Source organism: Oryctolagus cuniculus, chromosome 7 (assembly GCF_051225735.1).
Source record: "Oryctolagus cuniculus isolate XC-2025 breed Fujian yellow rabbit chromosome 7, ASM5122573v1, whole genome shotgun sequence".
NCBI classification, from domain to species: Eukaryota; Metazoa; Chordata; class Mammalia; order Lagomorpha; family Leporidae; genus Oryctolagus; species Oryctolagus cuniculus.
Window position 1 is genome coordinate 143,767,531 of NC_142873.1, and position 17,384 is coordinate 143,784,914.

The 17,384-nt window shown below is 44.5% G+C and overlaps 1 protein-coding gene across 13 annotated transcripts in view; it reads right to left on the minus strand.

Annotated features, from left to right (window-relative positions):
• Positions 1-202: 202 nt before the first annotated feature.
• The window catches only part of GMEB1 (glucocorticoid modulatory element binding protein 1), a 50,197-nt gene continuing 33,015 nt past the window's right edge, over positions 203-17,384 (minus strand). For 10 of the 13 annotated variants that reach the window (XM_070078960.2, XM_051858080.3, XM_051858083.3 and 7 more), the window contains exons 6-10: positions 13,872-14,029; positions 12,393-12,524; positions 11,280-11,417; positions 6,871-6,993; positions 203-2,508 (exon numbers count right to left, since the gene is read on the minus strand). In XM_070078960.2, coding sequence (XP_069935061.1) covers positions 1,808-2,508; positions 6,871-6,993; positions 11,280-11,417; positions 12,393-12,524; positions 13,872-14,029 — 1,252 coding nt within the window. In that variant the 3' untranslated portion in view covers positions 203-1,807. Of the gene's footprint in view, positions 2,509-6,870; positions 6,994-11,279; positions 11,418-12,392; positions 12,525-13,864; positions 14,030-17,384 lie in introns of all 13 variants that reach the window. The other 3 variants (XM_089301176.1, XM_089301177.1, XM_089301178.1) reach the window with 1 other exon arrangement.

Here is a 17,384-nt window from a genome sequence, read left to right on the forward strand (position 1 = left end):
AGGTGGAGGATTAGCCTATTGAGCCACGGCGCCGGCCTCTTTGTAAGACTTCTAAGAGTGCCCCTCCCAAGTTGGAGGGCTTCTCTGGCTACATGGCGGAATGCAGTTTTCAATTATTTGAGAGGGTTTCCAACATCTGTTGCAACAAACATGGCTTCAGGTGAGTACCTTCTTTTGGGAAAAAAAAAATAAAGAAACCAGGTTAAAGTTTTGCTTTTAATTAAAAAACAAAAACAAAACCCCTCCCACTCCTAAAGTGTGTGCTTCCTTTTATGACCTATTCTTCCTTTAAATCATTTGCAGTTTCCCTATGTTTTTCCTAGTGCAGTAAACAATGCAACCAAAGAAATAAAAACCAGGGTCCACTCTTGCCCCAAACGCTGAGGAGGGCCAAAGAGAAGGAATCACAGCATGGAAAATGGCCCAGCTCTAAATATACAAACAACATTTTTTTAAAAAAGAAAGAAAACAAAAGAAGCCCCCCAAGGACATTATTACTGACATTCCTGGTACATTTCCTATAATATAATGTTGCAGATAATGCTTCTTTCCCAGGGAGTCCAGCTCGCTCAGGAGGAGACAGCTAGTTGGTGCCTCAGCAAAGGCAGGGGGTGTGGAGTCTTCCCTGCCAAGCCTACGGCTTTTTATGAGCTCAACATCTCACAGAAACATCTGTGGTATAAAAATCTAAACGGGAAGGAAGGCAGGCAGGCACCTGTCACTGCTCTCCAAATCAGCCAAAAAGCTGACGAGCGTGGGATCCAGGAGACAGATGCCGCTGGGAGTTGAAGGATGGTGGGGAGAACGAGAGGAAGCACCAAACGAGTGGCTGCTTTTGGTTCCAAAGCCAAATAATAATAACAATAATAATAATAATAATAAAGGCCCAGCAACCACGGCAGCTGATCTGGACAAGAACACCTCTGCTCCTGAAGTCACCCGATAGAAACGCCAGCCCTGGGCCACACTCCCACGGCAGTCACAGTCCCAGACCCAGAGCAACTTCCACCATGTCACAGTGTGCAATGGTTGGACTGGTCCTAGTTCAGGAGGGTAAGTGCTTTGACAAAGTGAGGGGCAAGGTGGCTACCACCATGAAGACCAAAGTCACCCAGCTTCTACTTTCCCCACAGCCACAGGCCACTGCCTCACTGGCTCGGTGGGGATGTGCTCTCCCACTCATCACTGGCCTCCTCTCAGAGTCACAGCCATGGTAGCCTCAGAGATCTCAGGGGCACAGTCGCACCTCTGGAAGAAAGAAAATCCCCTTGCCCCATCTTCTTCAAAGCACCTGCCCTCTCAAGTGGCTGCTGGCATGCCACCTCCCTTCCAAGCAGAGTTCAACTTCCTTTTGTTTCCGAGTTTCGCTCTGGCCTCTGGGGGCCCCTTCCAGGATACAAAATAAAAGTGCCCTTCTGCATCCACATGCAAGTGGGTTGCCTTCCAGTGTCAGATCTGTGTTCCAGAGTTTGGTCAACACATCCTTAAAAGAATGAAACTACATGCAGACACAGACAGACTAGCCTGGAAGAGTTTCTAGTTATCTTGACAGCTCCCCTGAAAGAAATAACTTTCTCGGTATTAGGACACAGATTGATCTGCTCTCAGCTTCTGAAAGGGTAGCTTGTTGCGTCCATTTTTCAGTGAGGGGGCAGAAGGAACCCAACATTTTCAGTTACAACAATGAGATTTTGTTTTAAACAACAAAAAAGAAGGATCCTATGTGGAAATGAATGGGACAATGATAAAAATAAACAAATAATTAAATTCCAAACCAAAACCTATCTCCTGGCCCCTAGATACCCAGTCAATCCTCCAAGACCACAATCTCCACGTTGTGGACTTGATGCTGGTGTTCTTCCATCTCAGCCACCACTTTCTCCTCAGTCCTCAGCTCTGTCTCCAAGATGACTGCTTTGCCCTCAGTATCATCAGCCTCTGGGTCTGGGGCTGGGTCAATCTCAATGATGGTCTGCCCATCCTCTGAAGTGCTTTCAACAGCCTGGATTGCTGAGGTCAGGCCAGACTCCATGGCCACTAGCTCCACAGGGCTCACCATGGTGGTCATGTTGCCCAGGGGACTCCCATCCTGCATGGTGGCGGAGCTCAGCAGTGCCAAGCTCGAGGAAGGGTGGATGGTCACTGTGTCTGGTGAGTTGCTCTTGGCCGAGGAAACCACTGTGGCATAGCGGAAGAGCTGAGGGCCGGAAGGCAGTGTGTGCACAGTCACAGGACTGGAGCCCTGGCTGAGAGTGGCCACTGGAATATTGCCCATGGAAAACGATTGGCCCACAGGCGTGATGGTGATGGGTGAGAGGACTGTGAACTGAGGCTGCTGGACAGGAGGAGAGGGGCTCAGGACGGTGGTAGAGGCTGGCCGCTGGAGCCGGGGCCGTTTAGGAGGCTTAGGGGTGCTCACGGGCATCAGCACCACATTTTGGACTGTCTGGGATTTCAGCCTGTGATCCTGAGCTTGCTTCTTCTGCTCTTCCAACTGGCGTTCCAAGTCTATGGGAAGAAAACAGACTTTGTGTGGAGGGAATTATAATCTTGGGGAGAATACACTTGGAGTCAAGTCCTTGGGGTCTTGTCCTGATTTTGCCTCTGTCACAGACAAGTCACTTTTGTTTTTAAAATGAAGAAATTAGACTGGATGATTTAAAAATCTCTCTAATAACTTTTATTTTTAGTATAATTATAGGCAGGACAACAGTTCAGAATCCTTTGTTTTTCAATTTTTTAAAATTAATTTTGTTTGTATTTGAAAGAGAGAGAGAGAGGATAGGGAGGGGAGGGGAGGGGAGAGGAGAGGGGAGGGGAGGGCAGAGATCCTCCATACCCTGGTTAATTGCCCAAATGCCACAACATCCAGGGTTGGGCCAGATCAAAGCCAGGATCTCCAAATTCCATCTGGGTCTCCACATGGGTTTCAGGGACCCAAGTATTTGAGCCATTATTTGCTACCTCCCAGGACGCTGGATGCGAAGTGGAAGATCCAGGTCTCAAACCAGACACTAGATATGGGCAACAGGTGTCTCAAGTGATGACTTAACTGCTATTCCAAACACCTACTCCCAGAATCTGAAGCTGTGATTATACCATAACTCAATCTAGCAGTCCCTCTGTCAACAAAATACAAACCAAGGGTGGATGATTGGTATAGTGGTTAACACACTGCCTAGGGGGCCGGCGCTGTGGTATAGTGGGCTAAGCCTCTGCTTGCAGTACCAGCATCCTATATGAGCACTGGTTTGTGTCCTAGCTGCTCCTCTTCCAATCCAGCTCTCTGCTTATGGCCTGGGAAAGCAGCAAAAAGCCCAAGTGCTTGGGCCCCTGCACCTGCATGGTAGACCTGGAAGAAGCTCTCGGCTCCTGGCTTCAGATCAGCCCAGCTCTGGCTGTTGTGGCCATTTGGGGAGTGAACCAGCAGACGGAAGACCTTTTTGTCTCTCCCTCTGCCTCTCAAATAAATAAATAAATAGACACTGCTTGGGAGGCCTACGTCCCATATGGGAGTGTCTGGGTTTAAGTCCCAGCTCTATTCCTGATTTTAGTTTCCTGCTAATGTGTACCCTTGGAGGTAACAGGTGATGGTTCAAGTACTTGCGTCCCTGCCACCCATATGGGAGACCTGGATTGAGTTACCAGCTCCTCGCTTTGGTCTGGTCAAGCCCCAGCTGTAACAGGTATTTGGGGAGTGAACTAGCAGATAGGTAATCTCAGTCTCTCTTTCAAATAGATAAAATAAATTAAAGTTTTTAAAAATGTGAACCAAAGAAACCTCTTATAGCTTGAATATGCCCTGCATGGTCTATAAATGAAAATAAGGAATATCTGCCTAATCCTTTTGGAACTGCCATGGACTACAAAGAAGCTACCACAATGGCTAGTCTGAAATACAATGGTTCTCCAACTGCCTTCTAAGCAAGCTTACCTTGCTGCACTGGCTAAAAATCTTTGCTGAAAATGCAGTCACAGTCTACTACTAGCCCAGAGAAGTCGATGCAAAGTTGCAGAGGAAATCCCTAAGATTATAGCACTGAGGGGCTGCTGTTGTGGCAAAGCAGGTTAAACTGCCACTTGTAACTCCAGCATTCCATATCAGAGTGAGGGTTAGAATTCTGATTCCAATCCAGCTTCCTGCTAATGTACGTGGGAAGGTAGTGGAATGTGGCACAAGTGTTTGGGCCCCTGTCACCCACATGGGAGGCCTGGATGGAGTTTCTGGCTTCTAGTTGTAGCCAGGTCCAGCCCTGGCTGTTGTAGCCATTTTGGGAGTAAACCAGCAAGTGGAAGATTTCTCTCTCTCACTCTGCCTTTCAAATAAATAAATCAATCTAAAAAAATTTAACAATACCATTTAACCTTAAACTTAGTCTTGGGAAACAGTTGAGAATGACATTTTAAAAATTATAGTAAAACAAACTGACTGCAACAAAGTAAGTTACTGAAGGAAACTTGGAAAATTTAAATGTCATTCCTAGATAACTGTCCAGGTAAAGTACTGTGTTGCAACAAAACGTTATGTATATTGTAGCTAAAACTAAAAAGACAGTATGGACAGGGACCAAGAAGCCAACATTTCTAACAAAAAAACATTTTTCTGATGGTTTTTTCATGTGAAAGAAAAGCACTGGATTTAATGAAGATGACAGAGTTCTACTCTGGCCTTCTCTGTCCAGTGTGATATGGCCTAGGCAAGTCATTTTTTCTCTCAGTTCCTCTAATGGGTCATCAGTAAAATATAAATTGTCAGTGCTGGCATTGTGGTGTAGTGGGTTGAGCTGCCATCTGCAGCGCTGGCATCCATCCCACCTGGGAGCCAGTTGGAGAACTGGCTGCTCTATTTCCCATCCAGCTCCCTGCTAACGGCCTGGAGAAGACAGTAGAAGATAGCTCAGGTGCTTAGGCCCCTGCACCCAGGTGGGAGACCAGGAAGAAGCTCCTGGCTCCTGGCTTTGGTCTGGCCCAGTCATTGTGGTCACTGTGGTCCTTTGGTAAGTAAACCAGCAGATGGAAGATCTCTCTCTCTCTCCCCTTCTCTCTTAACTCTGCCTTTCAAATAACATAAATACACGTTAAAAAAAAAAATCTCTCTTTCTTTCTCTCTGTGTGTCTCCTTCTCTGTAACTCTTTGAAATAAAAATAAATCTTTAGAAAAAAAATGAATCCCCATCCTAGCATTCTTCGGGGGGTCAAAACTCAGTAAATGGAGTTTAAAATATAAACTAGGGTCCTAGGTTTGATAACTGACTCCAATTCCTGACTAGTCTCCTACTAATGCAGACGCTGGGAGGCAGTGGTGATGGCTCAAGGGAATAAGGTTCCCGACACCCATGTGGGAGACCTGTATTGAGTTCCAGGTCTTCCTGGCTGCAGCTTCAGCTGTAAGCTGTTGAAGGTACAAGGTTAATGAACTAGCAGATGGGAGCTTGCTTTCTTTGTCTTGTCTAGGTATAAAAATAAGCTTCAGGGCAGTTACTTACCTAGAACTTAAGATGCTGCTTGGGACACCCAGGTCCCAGATCAGAGTCCCTGGGTTTGCATCCTGGTTCTGCTCTCATTCCAGCTTCTAACTAACGTGCATCCTTGGAGGTAGCAGGTGAGAGCTCAGCTACCTGAGTTCCTGCCGCCCATGTGGAAGACCCAGATGGAACTCTGGACGCCTGACTTTCACCTGGCCCAGCGCCTGCTGTTGCAGGCACGTGGCGAATTAATCAGTGGATAGGAGATCTCTGTTTATCTCTTTGTCTTTCAAGTAAATAAATTAATCAAAAAAATTTAAAAACAAGTTTAAAACAACTTAAATTATCCTTCTCTTGCCGAACGATCTTTCCTGTTGGCTTCATGACTAACTACATCACATTCTATATTATCTAAACACTGACAGTGCATACTTCTGACTTGATTCGTATGTTTCACCTGGCTTCCTGCCCCCAAAACCTTCTCTTGATTCTCTCCAGGGTCAAATGAAAACTCCATCATGGCTGGCACCACGGCTCAATAGGCTAATCTTCTGCCTGCGGCGCCGGCACACCGGGTTCTAGTCCCAGTTGGGGCGCCGGATTCTGTCCCAGTTGCCCCTCTTCCAGGCCAGCTCTCTGCTGTGGCCCGGGAGTGCAGTGGAGGATGGCCCAAGTGCTTGGGCCCTGCACCCCATGGGAGACCAGGAGAAGCACCTGGCTCCTGCCTTCGGATCAGCGCAGCGCGCTGGCCACAGCACACCAGCCGCAGCAGCCACTGGAGGGTGAACCAACGGCAAAGGAAGACCTTCCTCTCTCTCTCTCTCTCTCTCTCACTGTCCATTCTGCCTGTCAAAAAAAAAAAAAAAAAAAAAAAAAAAACACCAAAAAAAACTCCATCACACTCATTATACATTCTGTCAGACTCTGCGTTTCTTTCTGGATCTGCTTCCCCTTAGGTTTCTTGAAAAGACAGAGGCTACCTTACTCAATAATATATTTCTAAAACTCAGCTTGGAGATTAGCATAAAATAGTTAATAGAAAATAATTACATTATCCATGTGCTCTGATTTCTGATTACCAGAAATAATGGAGTAGGTGCTAAATTTCTATCTACCACAAGAAGTAGTAGCAAAAATGTAAAAAAGATCCCGACATTTCTGGATTCATGGAGAAACAGCAGACACTTAATCCTCCACAGAACACAGAAGGAGGACCATGAGGCTGGCTTCTTTTCTCCTTTGTTTCCCACCACTCCTCACCTGTAGCTCTTTATTTTAAAAAACAAAATCTGACATCATAAATTTTTTAAAAAAATGTCAATTCCAGTGAAAGTCAACAAGGAAATGACAAGATTCAAGAATACTAGCATAATATTACCTAAGAAGAAAGACAACTTATACACACCTGTCAGAGTATAGAGAAACTGCTCTTCCCCTTGCTCTACTTGGTTCCTTCTGTTGTCCAAAACCTTCTTGACTGTGTCCATTAGGCCAAATGTATGTGCTACATTGTTGAGAACAGCGGCATCTATTTAAAATAAAAGACATGCTTGTAATGTTAAACCTTCCTTTTGTGCTATTAGTAAATATAACTCAGAGATTATGGGACTCTAACTGCATTTTAATAAATTTTTTACAAAGATTTATCACATGTAGAACTAACTGATTTGTTATATCTCTGCAAGTCTTTACATATAAATCCGAAAACATCTTGCAACTGGTTGTAGGTTCTGACTTTAGTCTAGAAAACAGTCGCGGGACCAGGCATTGGGCACAGCAGTTAACACATCACTCGGGACACCAGCATCCCATACTGGAATGCCTGGGTTCAAATCCTGGTTGTGCTTCAAGTTTCAGCTTTTTGCAAATGAATACCTGGGAGACAGCCCTAGTTGTTGCAGGCATCTGGGGAGTCAACCAGCTGATGGAAGAGCCATTTTTTCTCTCTCTCTTTCAAATAACAAATAAATAATTACATTAAAAATCTTTTATTTTAAGAGTTTTCTGGTGAGGTATTCTTAAAAAGATTTATTTATTTATTTATTTGAAAATCAGAGTTACACAGACAGGAGACAGAGAGAGAGAGAGAGATCTTCCATTTGTTGGTTTACTCCCCAAATGGCTGCAACAACCGGGGCTGGGACAGGCCAAAGCCAGGAGTCAGGAGCAAGTTATCCCTGGTCTTCAACATGGGTGCAGGGGCCTAAGCACTTGGGCCATCTTCTGCTGCTTTCCCAGGCACATTAGCAATGAGCTGGATTGGAAGTGGAGCACTGGGTCTCAAACTGGCACCCATATGGGATGCCAGTGCCATAGGCAGCAGCTTTACCACTATGCCACAAGACTGACCCTAAGGGCTATAATCTTAGTTTTTTTTTTTTTTTTTTTGTTTTTTTTTTTTTTTTTTTTGACAGGCAGAGTGGACAGTGAGAGAGAGAGACAGAGAGAAAGGTCTTCCTTTTGCCGTTGGTTCACCCTCCAATGGCCGCCGCGGCCGGCGCGCTGCGGCCGGCGCACCGCGCTGATCTGATGGCAGGAGCCAGGAGCCAGGTGCTTTTCCTGGTCTCCCATGGGGTGCAGGGCCCAAGCACCTGGGCCATCCTCCACTGCACTCCCTGGCCACAGCAGAGAGCTGGCCTGGAAGAGGGGCAACCGGGACAGAATCCGGCGCCCCAACCGGGACTAGAACCCGGTGTGCCGGCGCCGCTAGGCGGAGGATTAGCCTAGTGAGCCGCGGCGCCGGCTCAATCTTAGTTTTTAAAAATAAGAAAACATGGGGCTGGCACAGTGGCATAGCGGGTAGAGCCACCACCTGTGGTGCATCCCAGGGGGCACTGGTTCAAGAATTCCGACTGCTCCATTTCTGATCCAGCTCTCAGCTGTTGCCTGGGAAAGCAGTAGAGGATGGCCCAGTTCCTTGGGCCCCTGCACTCATGTGGGAGACCTGGAAGAAGCTCCTGGCTCCTGGTTTTGGATCAGTGCAACTCCAGTTGTTGCGGCCATCTGGGGAGTAAAAGATGGAAGACCTCTCTCTCGCTCTCTCTCTCTCTCTCCCTCCCCCCCACTCTGTGTAATTCTTTCAAACAAATAAATAAATCTTTAAAAAAAATAAGAAAACATGGTCACTGTACTATATACAGTTAAATTTGAACTGGTTTTGCTATTCCCTATCTCTGTGACCTTGTGTAGCTCATTTCACTGTTTTCTCATCTGAAACAAATGGGACTAATGTTACTCTGAAAAATAGATATGAAGATTAGAAATACCATTTTAAGTGCCAAACATGGGGAGCGGTATACACTATTATATTAATGATATTATCTCTGCTCCCCACTATACAAAAATATCTTCAGAGCTGTATTTGTGGTCATTACGTCCTTAACTAGGATCACTTCACTTACACTCCATGTCGATAGTCATCTCACCAAGTTCTATGGTGTTTTTTTGTTTGATTTTATTTATTTTTCATTTTTTTGAGAGGGAGAGACAGAAAGAAAGGTCTTCCATCCTCTAGTTCACTCCCCAAATGGCCACAATTGCTGGAGCTGCGCCAATTCAAAGCCAGGAGCCAAGAGCTTCTTCTAGGTCTCCCACGTGGGTGCAGGAGCCCAAGCACTTGGGCCATCTTCTACTGCTTTTCCAGGCCACAGCAGAGAGCTGGTTGGAAGAGGAGCAGCTGGGACATGAACCGGTGCCTATATGGGATGCTGGCACTGCAGGTGGAAGCCTAGCCCACCATGCCGCAGTGTGGGCCCCTGTTTTTTTGTTTTGTTTTGTTTTTTGCTTTTTCAGTTGTATGGTTTTAAATATATACCTACTGAGAACTTCATATAGTTCTCTGGCCCTAACCTCTTTCCTACATTCCACATTCTTATTTTTAAGATTTATTTTACTTTATTTGGAAGGCAGAGTTACACACACACACAGATCTTCTATCTGCTGGACAAATACACCACAGCGCTGGACCCACATTCATATTTCTGTCAAGCTGGAGTGCCAACTCCATCTGAAGGCCTCATAGTCATCTCAATTTGACAGGTCAAAAACTAATTTGGGGAGTTGAAGCCAGTGTCTCCCACATTGTAAGACAATGTTGTGGGGTTGGCGCTGGGGCCCAGCCAGTCAGGCCATCACCTGCAACACCAGCATCCTGACTGCTCCACCTCTGATCCCGCACCCTTGCTGATGCTCCTGGGAAAGCAGAAGACAGCCCAAATCCTTGGGCCCCTGCACCCACTTGGAAAATCTGGATGAAGATCCTGGCTCCTGGCTTCAGCCTGGCCCAGAGCTGTGGCCATTTCTGGAGTGAGCCAGCAGACAGAGGCTCTCTCTCTCTGTTTCTCTCTCTCTGTTTCTGTCTTTTCCCCTCTCTCTCTGTAACTCTGCCTTTCAAATAAACAAAACTAATTTTTTTAGAAAGTTAGATTTTTATTTATTTATTTATTAAGATTTATTTTATTTATTTGAAAGAGAAAGTTTCAGAAAGAGGTAGAGCCAGAGAGAGAGGTTTTCCATCCCATCACTCCCAAATGATGCAATGACTAGAGCTCAGCTGATCTGAAGCCAGGAGCCATGAACTTCCTCCTGGTCTCCCATGCGGTTGCAGGAACCCAAGCACTTGGGCCATCCTCCACTGCTTTCCCAGGCCCCAGCAGAGAGCTGGACTGGAAGAGGAGCAACCAGGACTAGAACTGCTGCCCATATGGGATGCCGGCACTGCAGGAGGAGAATTAACCTACTGCACCACAGCGCTGTTGCCCCCGCCCGGCCCCCCATGTGTTCTTTATCTCAATAAATGCTATTACCACTCACAGCTCAGGCCAAAACTTTATGAGTTGTTCTAGATGTCTTTCTTTCTCTTTCATCCTATATTCAATCCATCAGCAAGATTTGTCAGCTCCACATTCAAAATAGATCCCAATCTGAATACTTCTTTCCACGTACACTGTACACGTCTCTTGCTGGGACTAAGTCCTTCAAGAATCTCCTAATTGGTCTTCTTGTTTCTACTCTTGTGTCACCAACATTTAAAAACATAAGTCTGGGGAGGTTGGTGTGGCACAGCAGGTTAAGCTGCCGCTTGGGATGTCCACATTCCATACTGCAGTATCCTGAATCGAGTTTCACCCTTGCTTGCAATCCAGCGTCCTGCTAATACACACCATGGGAGGCAGCAGGTGATGACTCAAGTACCTGGATCCCTGCCACCCACATGGGAGACCACATGGAGTTGTTGGTTCCTGGCTTCAGCCTGGCCTAGCCCTGGCTGTTACAGGCATTTGGGGGTAAACTAGTAGATGGAAGATCCCTCTGGCCTTTCCTTCCTTCCTTCCTTCCTTTTTCTCTCTGTCTCTGTCTCTCTTGCTTTGCCTTTCAAAATAAATATGAAAAAGAATAAAAATATAAATCTGACCACTTCACTCCTCTGCTCAAAATCATCATGCTATGCCTTCACCAGCACAGAAGAGAAGAATAAAGCACTGGATTCAGGGTCCTCTGAGATCTCTTACAATGACTAAAGACATATCTAGTGTATCTTTAAAACTTTTTAATTTAAATTATTTTTAATTATTTAAAGGGCAGGGAGACAGAGACAGAATCAGATTGTCCAATCACTGGTTCATTCCCCAAATGCTCGCAACAGCCAGGGCCCATATGGGATGCCAGCATCGCAGGTGGCAGCTTTACCCTCTATGCTACAACACTGGCCCCAAAATGAAGATATTAATAACCACACCTCATAGTTGTTATAACGCTAACAGGACCTACCTGCGTTCAATAAATGACCACTATTGTTAGGACTAGTGCACCTACCTGTGACCTGGAAAGGAGCCTGGATGAGCCGCTGCTGAACTCCCCGGAGCAGCTCCTCTATTTCCTTCTGTATGTTGCAGACAACCTCTTCCATCAGCCCCACGTCAGCTATTCCTTTCCAGAACATCAAAGTGTCCTCTGGCACAAGAGGAACAAGACAAGGTAAGTAAAGGATGCCACATTACATTTAAAATCAGTTCAGTTCAAAAGGCTTTCTTGTCAGCCATTTCTGAGAAAAGGGAAGGAGTCTGGAACACTAACTGCCTCCCTAAGTTGATACCTAATTGCCTCAATTTGTCATGACTCTTGTTACAAGAACAACATCTTCCTCCAACAAAGGTATTAAATTAAATATTAAGCAAACATTAAATATTTATCACTATTTAATTAAATTCAAATTTAATTTAAAATTAGATAATATTCAATATTATACAAGTTAAAGAATACAGACATTAAATTAAATATTAATTAAGAGATGTACTTCCCGTCATCCTATACTTGAGGGAACAACACAGTTGGGATAGGTTTAGTGATAGCGTGCTGAGGATGGGGACGATGTCTTTTAATCTGTGTACCTAGTGGCTAATACCTAGCAACAGCGCCAACTAAAAATAGGTAACAATACTTACTGAATTAATTAATAAGTTAAAATAATTTTTTAAAATGAACTACGAAGAGAATAATGAAGGTTCATCTTAGAGGGATGATTTCCTCTAATGAATCATCATTAATCACCATCCTGTCATGCTGCCTGCTACCAGTTTTTCCTTCTAACCCTTAAAAGCCTGGTGTAGCTAAGAAATGTGAGAGGCAATCTGACTGTATGAAAAGCACAGAGGACAGAGTCAAACAGTGCAATTCACTCTGACACTTATGGGTTGTGCAACTGTTCTAAGCTAAGGCAAATGACTGAACCTTCTTGAATCCTGATTTCTTCACAAAAATGTGACTTTGCAAGGCTGTTGCATGGATTAGAATAAAAGGTTTGTGGCTATAGTTAGTATTCACATTCATGAGAAAGACCATGAAAGTAATCAAGAGATCTGTGTGCACAATCACGATGGCAGTAAGAGTCATAAAACCAGCAAGGCATCCGAGCCCCATAGAAAGTACCTGAGATTTCCTCTGAGTCTTTCTTTACACCCTCCTCTGTGGCCATGGTGACCGCAGCGGTGAGAGCAGAGTTCCACTCCAGCCCTGCCTCCTCCATGCTCTCTTCTGAGATGGCAATCTGTGTGACGCTACCTAGAAGTAGTCCACCAGAGGTGAGGCCAGGAAACTCTATTAAAAAATCACAGCTATCTTCTGTTCTCATACTCATAGCCACAGAAATACAATTAGACTTCTAGGTGAAGATCTTCTAAAGAAATCCTTCCTTCCAAAAAAAAAAAAAAAAAAAAAGAAAACAGAAAACAAAAACAAAAAAAAACTTTCTGATTTTTTTCTCTACAAAAGGGAAAGCAGAGAAATGGAGAACAACAGCAACAAAAAAATTAGGTAATAAATTCATCAATAGATGTACAGAAGCAAAAAACCTATTTGCTATCAATTGCATACCAAGATCTAAAACAAAGAGAATTGAGAAAAATCAAACTGATCTAGACAGCAGTACAGACAAGTGTGGAATCTACACTCGAGCATACCAATAAACAAGCAAAGCAATATCAATATGGATAATCAAGTAAAGGAGTTTTGGTCGAATAAAAAGGAAGCAAATAATTTCACAACATTTTTTACTTTTCAAGTGAAAAAGTCAAGGGTCCAAAAATTGAAACTGGTAGATATTTGTACATACTTTCCTGAAAGGGGTTTAGGTTCCAAGAGATTAGTTTCTACTCATCCAGTGGTTACCCGCAGAATGTTAGAGTTCACCAAAAGAAAACTCAAGAGGTCATTTTTAAAGCACAGTTTTCCCTGCCCTTTCAGACTCTGTAGCACTCTTGTGACTGTCAGGCACACTTGTAAACCTTACGACAACAGATAAAACACATTTTCCCAAACTGGTAAGTCTCCAGCCGGACTAACTGAAGCCTTCATAATAATCTCCCACCTGGGTCCACCTTTCCTGTATGGTAGGGAGCCCCATCCCAAGGTCCTGCCCATATTGACTTGAACGTGTGCCCATCTTGTTTCTTTTGTGAGGAAGCCACAGCTTTGTAATCTGGCATTAGTCCAGAGCACTCCAAGCCATATAACAAGGTCTCCACAGTCTAGCCCAGCCAATGATACACTGTCTTTGACAAAGCAAAGATTCATCATTCTAATCTACCTTGAGCACTAATAGAGCAAAAGATTTTCAAAACAGTCTAATTTCAACCATGATATGCCAAGTAAGACTACTGAATAAGCATTCTAACTACTGACCCATCTTTCTAATGCTTAACCATGCTTTGTAAGAAAGAAGGAAGGAAGACTCATCTGGGGGAAAATGAAGAGCTCTGTTTCCAAAGCATGGAATCCCACCCTAGACTACCATACCTTCGAAGGCCCGTCAAGGCTCCCAAGATTTGAAACTAAAAAACACAATGGAGAATGAAGGGGAGGTGCTGCTAAGGAACACGGTGGGTTTTCAGGTGGTTTCCTACCCCCTACCATCAGCCGAAGTGGGTGTCTGCACCACACTTGTCTGCTGTCCTGGCACTGGAGCTCTTGCACTGCTGATGAGAAGATCAAATTTGGTGCTTCTGCAGGTGTTGGAGCAAACTTTGTCGTGTTGGTAAAAATCAATCTGTCCAGAGTCCATCATTTTCCTGTGCAAAGGGAGACAAGAAGTACAGTTCACCCTGTACCTCATCTACAGAGACAAAGAGGGACAACATGGCTGAGTTCACTTTCTCAATTAGTGAAACCTAAAAGTATCAGAAGTCATTAGGTTGCAAAACTTTTAATTGGGACTATAAAATTTTCATTGGTCCTGTCTGCATTTACCAGTGCTCTGCTTCTCTCTCAAGTTTACTCATTATGAAGTACTCCTTTCTACTACCCACTATCTCCAAATCTCAGGTATACACTCCTGTTAGCAGCTAAGTTTCCCTACTGAAACCAAACTTGAAAGGAGAAAAAACTAGCTCATATCCCAGCACAACTGAGAAACACTAGAGGGAAATTAGAATTTTGTGATAAGATTCTGTTATATTAGTTTTCCAGACCAACAAGATCTGATACCATGCTTAGAAACATGAAGATTCAGCAGATGTCTTTCCATTTACAACAACAAAAAAAGGTAACAACTCTCAGAAATACAGAGCAAAGTTGATTGTGTTAACCCCACCGCCTCCCCTCTGGAAAATGTCCTCATAACTGCACGTACAAGATACTTGCAAAAACCACGGAGTATTTTAATTATAGTAAACTTTGTGTTGTCACTTGGCTTTGATTAAAGATGAAAATTTTAATCATTCTAATTCCTTATTACATATGGGGAAAACGCATACGCTTGTGTTTCTGGGCAGACAAAACACGCTAAGAGCAGCACAAATGAAAGAAGCATTCCTCCCCAATTTCATTCAGCTGTTGATTTCTGCATTCAAATGATCTGAAAACAATGTTTTAAAAAATATTCATGTGTCTCTGATGAAAAAATAATACATGAAGAAAACGTTTAACAATTTCTGTGGAAAATGCAAAAAACTATAAAGAAAACAATTGCTTTTTTTTTTTTTTTTTTTTTTGACAGGCAGAGTGGACAGTGAGAGAGAGAGAGAGAGACAGAGAGAAAGGTCTTCCTCTGCCATTGGTTCACCCTCCAATGGCCGCCACGGCCGGCGCACTGTGGCCGGCGCACCGCGCTGATCCAAAGGCAGGAGCCAGGTGCTTCTCCTAGTCTCCCATGGGGTGCAGGGCCCAAGCACTTGGGCCATCCTCCACTGCACTCCCTGGCCACAGCAGAGAGCTGGCCTGGAAGAGGAGCAACTGGGAAAGAATCCGGCGCCCCGACCGGGACTAGAACCCGGTGTGCCGGTGCCACAGGTGGAGAATTAGCCAAGTGAGCCACGGCACCGGCCAAGACAAAAGATGTTTTTAAAAAGGCAAGCATTCAGCTTCACAGTTTAGATACTTACATCCCAGGGAACACATTTGGCACAGTGGTTAAGATGCTGGTTGGGACACCTGCATCCCATGTCAGAGTGCCTTCCACTTCAGATCCAGCTTCCTAGTGATGGGAACCCTGGATCAGCAAGTGGTGGCTCAGGTACTTGGGTTTCTGTCACCCACATGAGAAACTCGATTTCAGTTCTGGGCTCCTGACTTCAACTGGCCCAGACCTGGCTATTCCATGTACATGTACACGTACATGGTGGGTGAGCCAGTGAGTGGAAGATCTTTCCTTCTTTCTCTCTGCCCATCTCTCTTCTCTCTACTCTTCAAATAAAATTAATTAATTAATTAATTTTTTAAAGACATTCACATCCCTTAGTGGAGTACCTGGATTCAATTACAATTCCACAGTCCATCTTCCTGCTAATTCAGACACTGGGAGGCAGCAATTATAGCTCACATAATTGGATTTCTGACACTCACATGGGAGACCTGGAATGAGTTTCTGGATCTGGGGGCAAGGTTTTGGCATAGCAGTTATGATATCCCTTGGGATGCCTACATCCCATATGGGAGTTCAAGTCTCAGCTCTGCTCCTAAGATTCCAGCTTTCTGTTAATGTGCAGCCCAGGAGGCAGCAGGCTTAAGTGGGTCCCTGCCACTCATGTGGGAGACCCAGACTGAGTTCCCAGCTCCTGGCTTCAAGCCAGCCCAGTTCCAGATATTGCATGCATTTGAAGAGTGAATCAGTAGATGGGAGCACAGTCTGTGTGTGTCTCTCTCTCTTTCAAAAGAATAAAGTGAAAAAAAATTTTTATAAATGAGCCCCAGATTGAGTTTAAAAAAAAAAAAGGCCAACCCTAGACCCACCCATTGCAGGCATTTGAGAAGTCAACCAGCAGAAGAGAGCTCACTCAGTCTATCTGTCTGCCTTTCAAATAAAAATTTATGAAGAAAAGACGTTTTTGGGGGTGGCATTGTGGTATAGCAGGTTAAGCCACTACCTTTGATGCCACATTCCATATTGACGCACTAGTTTGAGTGCTGGGGCATCTCTGCTTCTGGTCCTGCTACCCAATAATGTACCTGAGAAAAGCAACAAAGGATGGCCCAAGTAGCTGAGCCCCTGCCATTCACATGGGAGACCTGGATAGAGTTCCTGCTCTGGGGTTAGTTCTGGCTCAGGCCTGGCTGTTGCAGGCATTTGGGGAGTTAACTAGTGGAAGCAAGATCTCTCAATCTCAACCTCTCTCATTCTCTCACTCTCACTCTGCCTAAAATACATCTTAAAAAAAAAAAAAAAAAAAGAAAAGATGTGTTAAGGCTCTACATAGATGTTTTATGGAAAGCTTTTCATTCTTTTAGGTCCAGAACTTTTCATTTTAACCACATTTTAAAATTTTCTAGGGGCTGGCCTAGGCGCAGTGGGTTAAAGCCCTGGCCTGAAGCGCCGGCATCCGATATGGGCGCCAGTTCGAGACCTGGCTGCTCCACTACCGATCTAGCTCTCTGCTATGGCCTGGGAAAACAGTAGAAGATGGCCCAAGACTTTGGGCCCCTGCGTCCATGTGGGAGACCCGGAAGAAGCTCCTGGCTCCTGGCTTCAGACGGCTCAGCTCCAGCCATTGCAGCCAATTGGGGAGTGAACCAGCAGATGAAAGACCTCTCTCTCTCTCTGCTTCTCCTCTCTCTGTGTAACTCTGACTTTCAAATAAATAAATAAATCTTTAAAAAAAATTTTTCTATGCTCAACAAATATCAAGTAAGATTGCTTTAAAAAAAAAAAAAGAAAAAGAAGAAAAATACATGTAAGCTTATTGCATGCCAAGGGTTAGGAGAGGGGATCTGACATAATTCTGAGTTTGTATCTGTGGCACAGTGATGACAAGGACTGTACTCATTATGTATAATTGTTATTTATCAACAACACTCTTCTACTCATCTCCCTGGATTTGTCAGTTAGCCTACACTTCTCCATGTTTATTATGCACAGCCCTGACTCTGCGTGTTGATCCCAGGTAGAACCGTCATCTCCTCCTCAGCAGCTTCTTTGCCTAAACATCACAC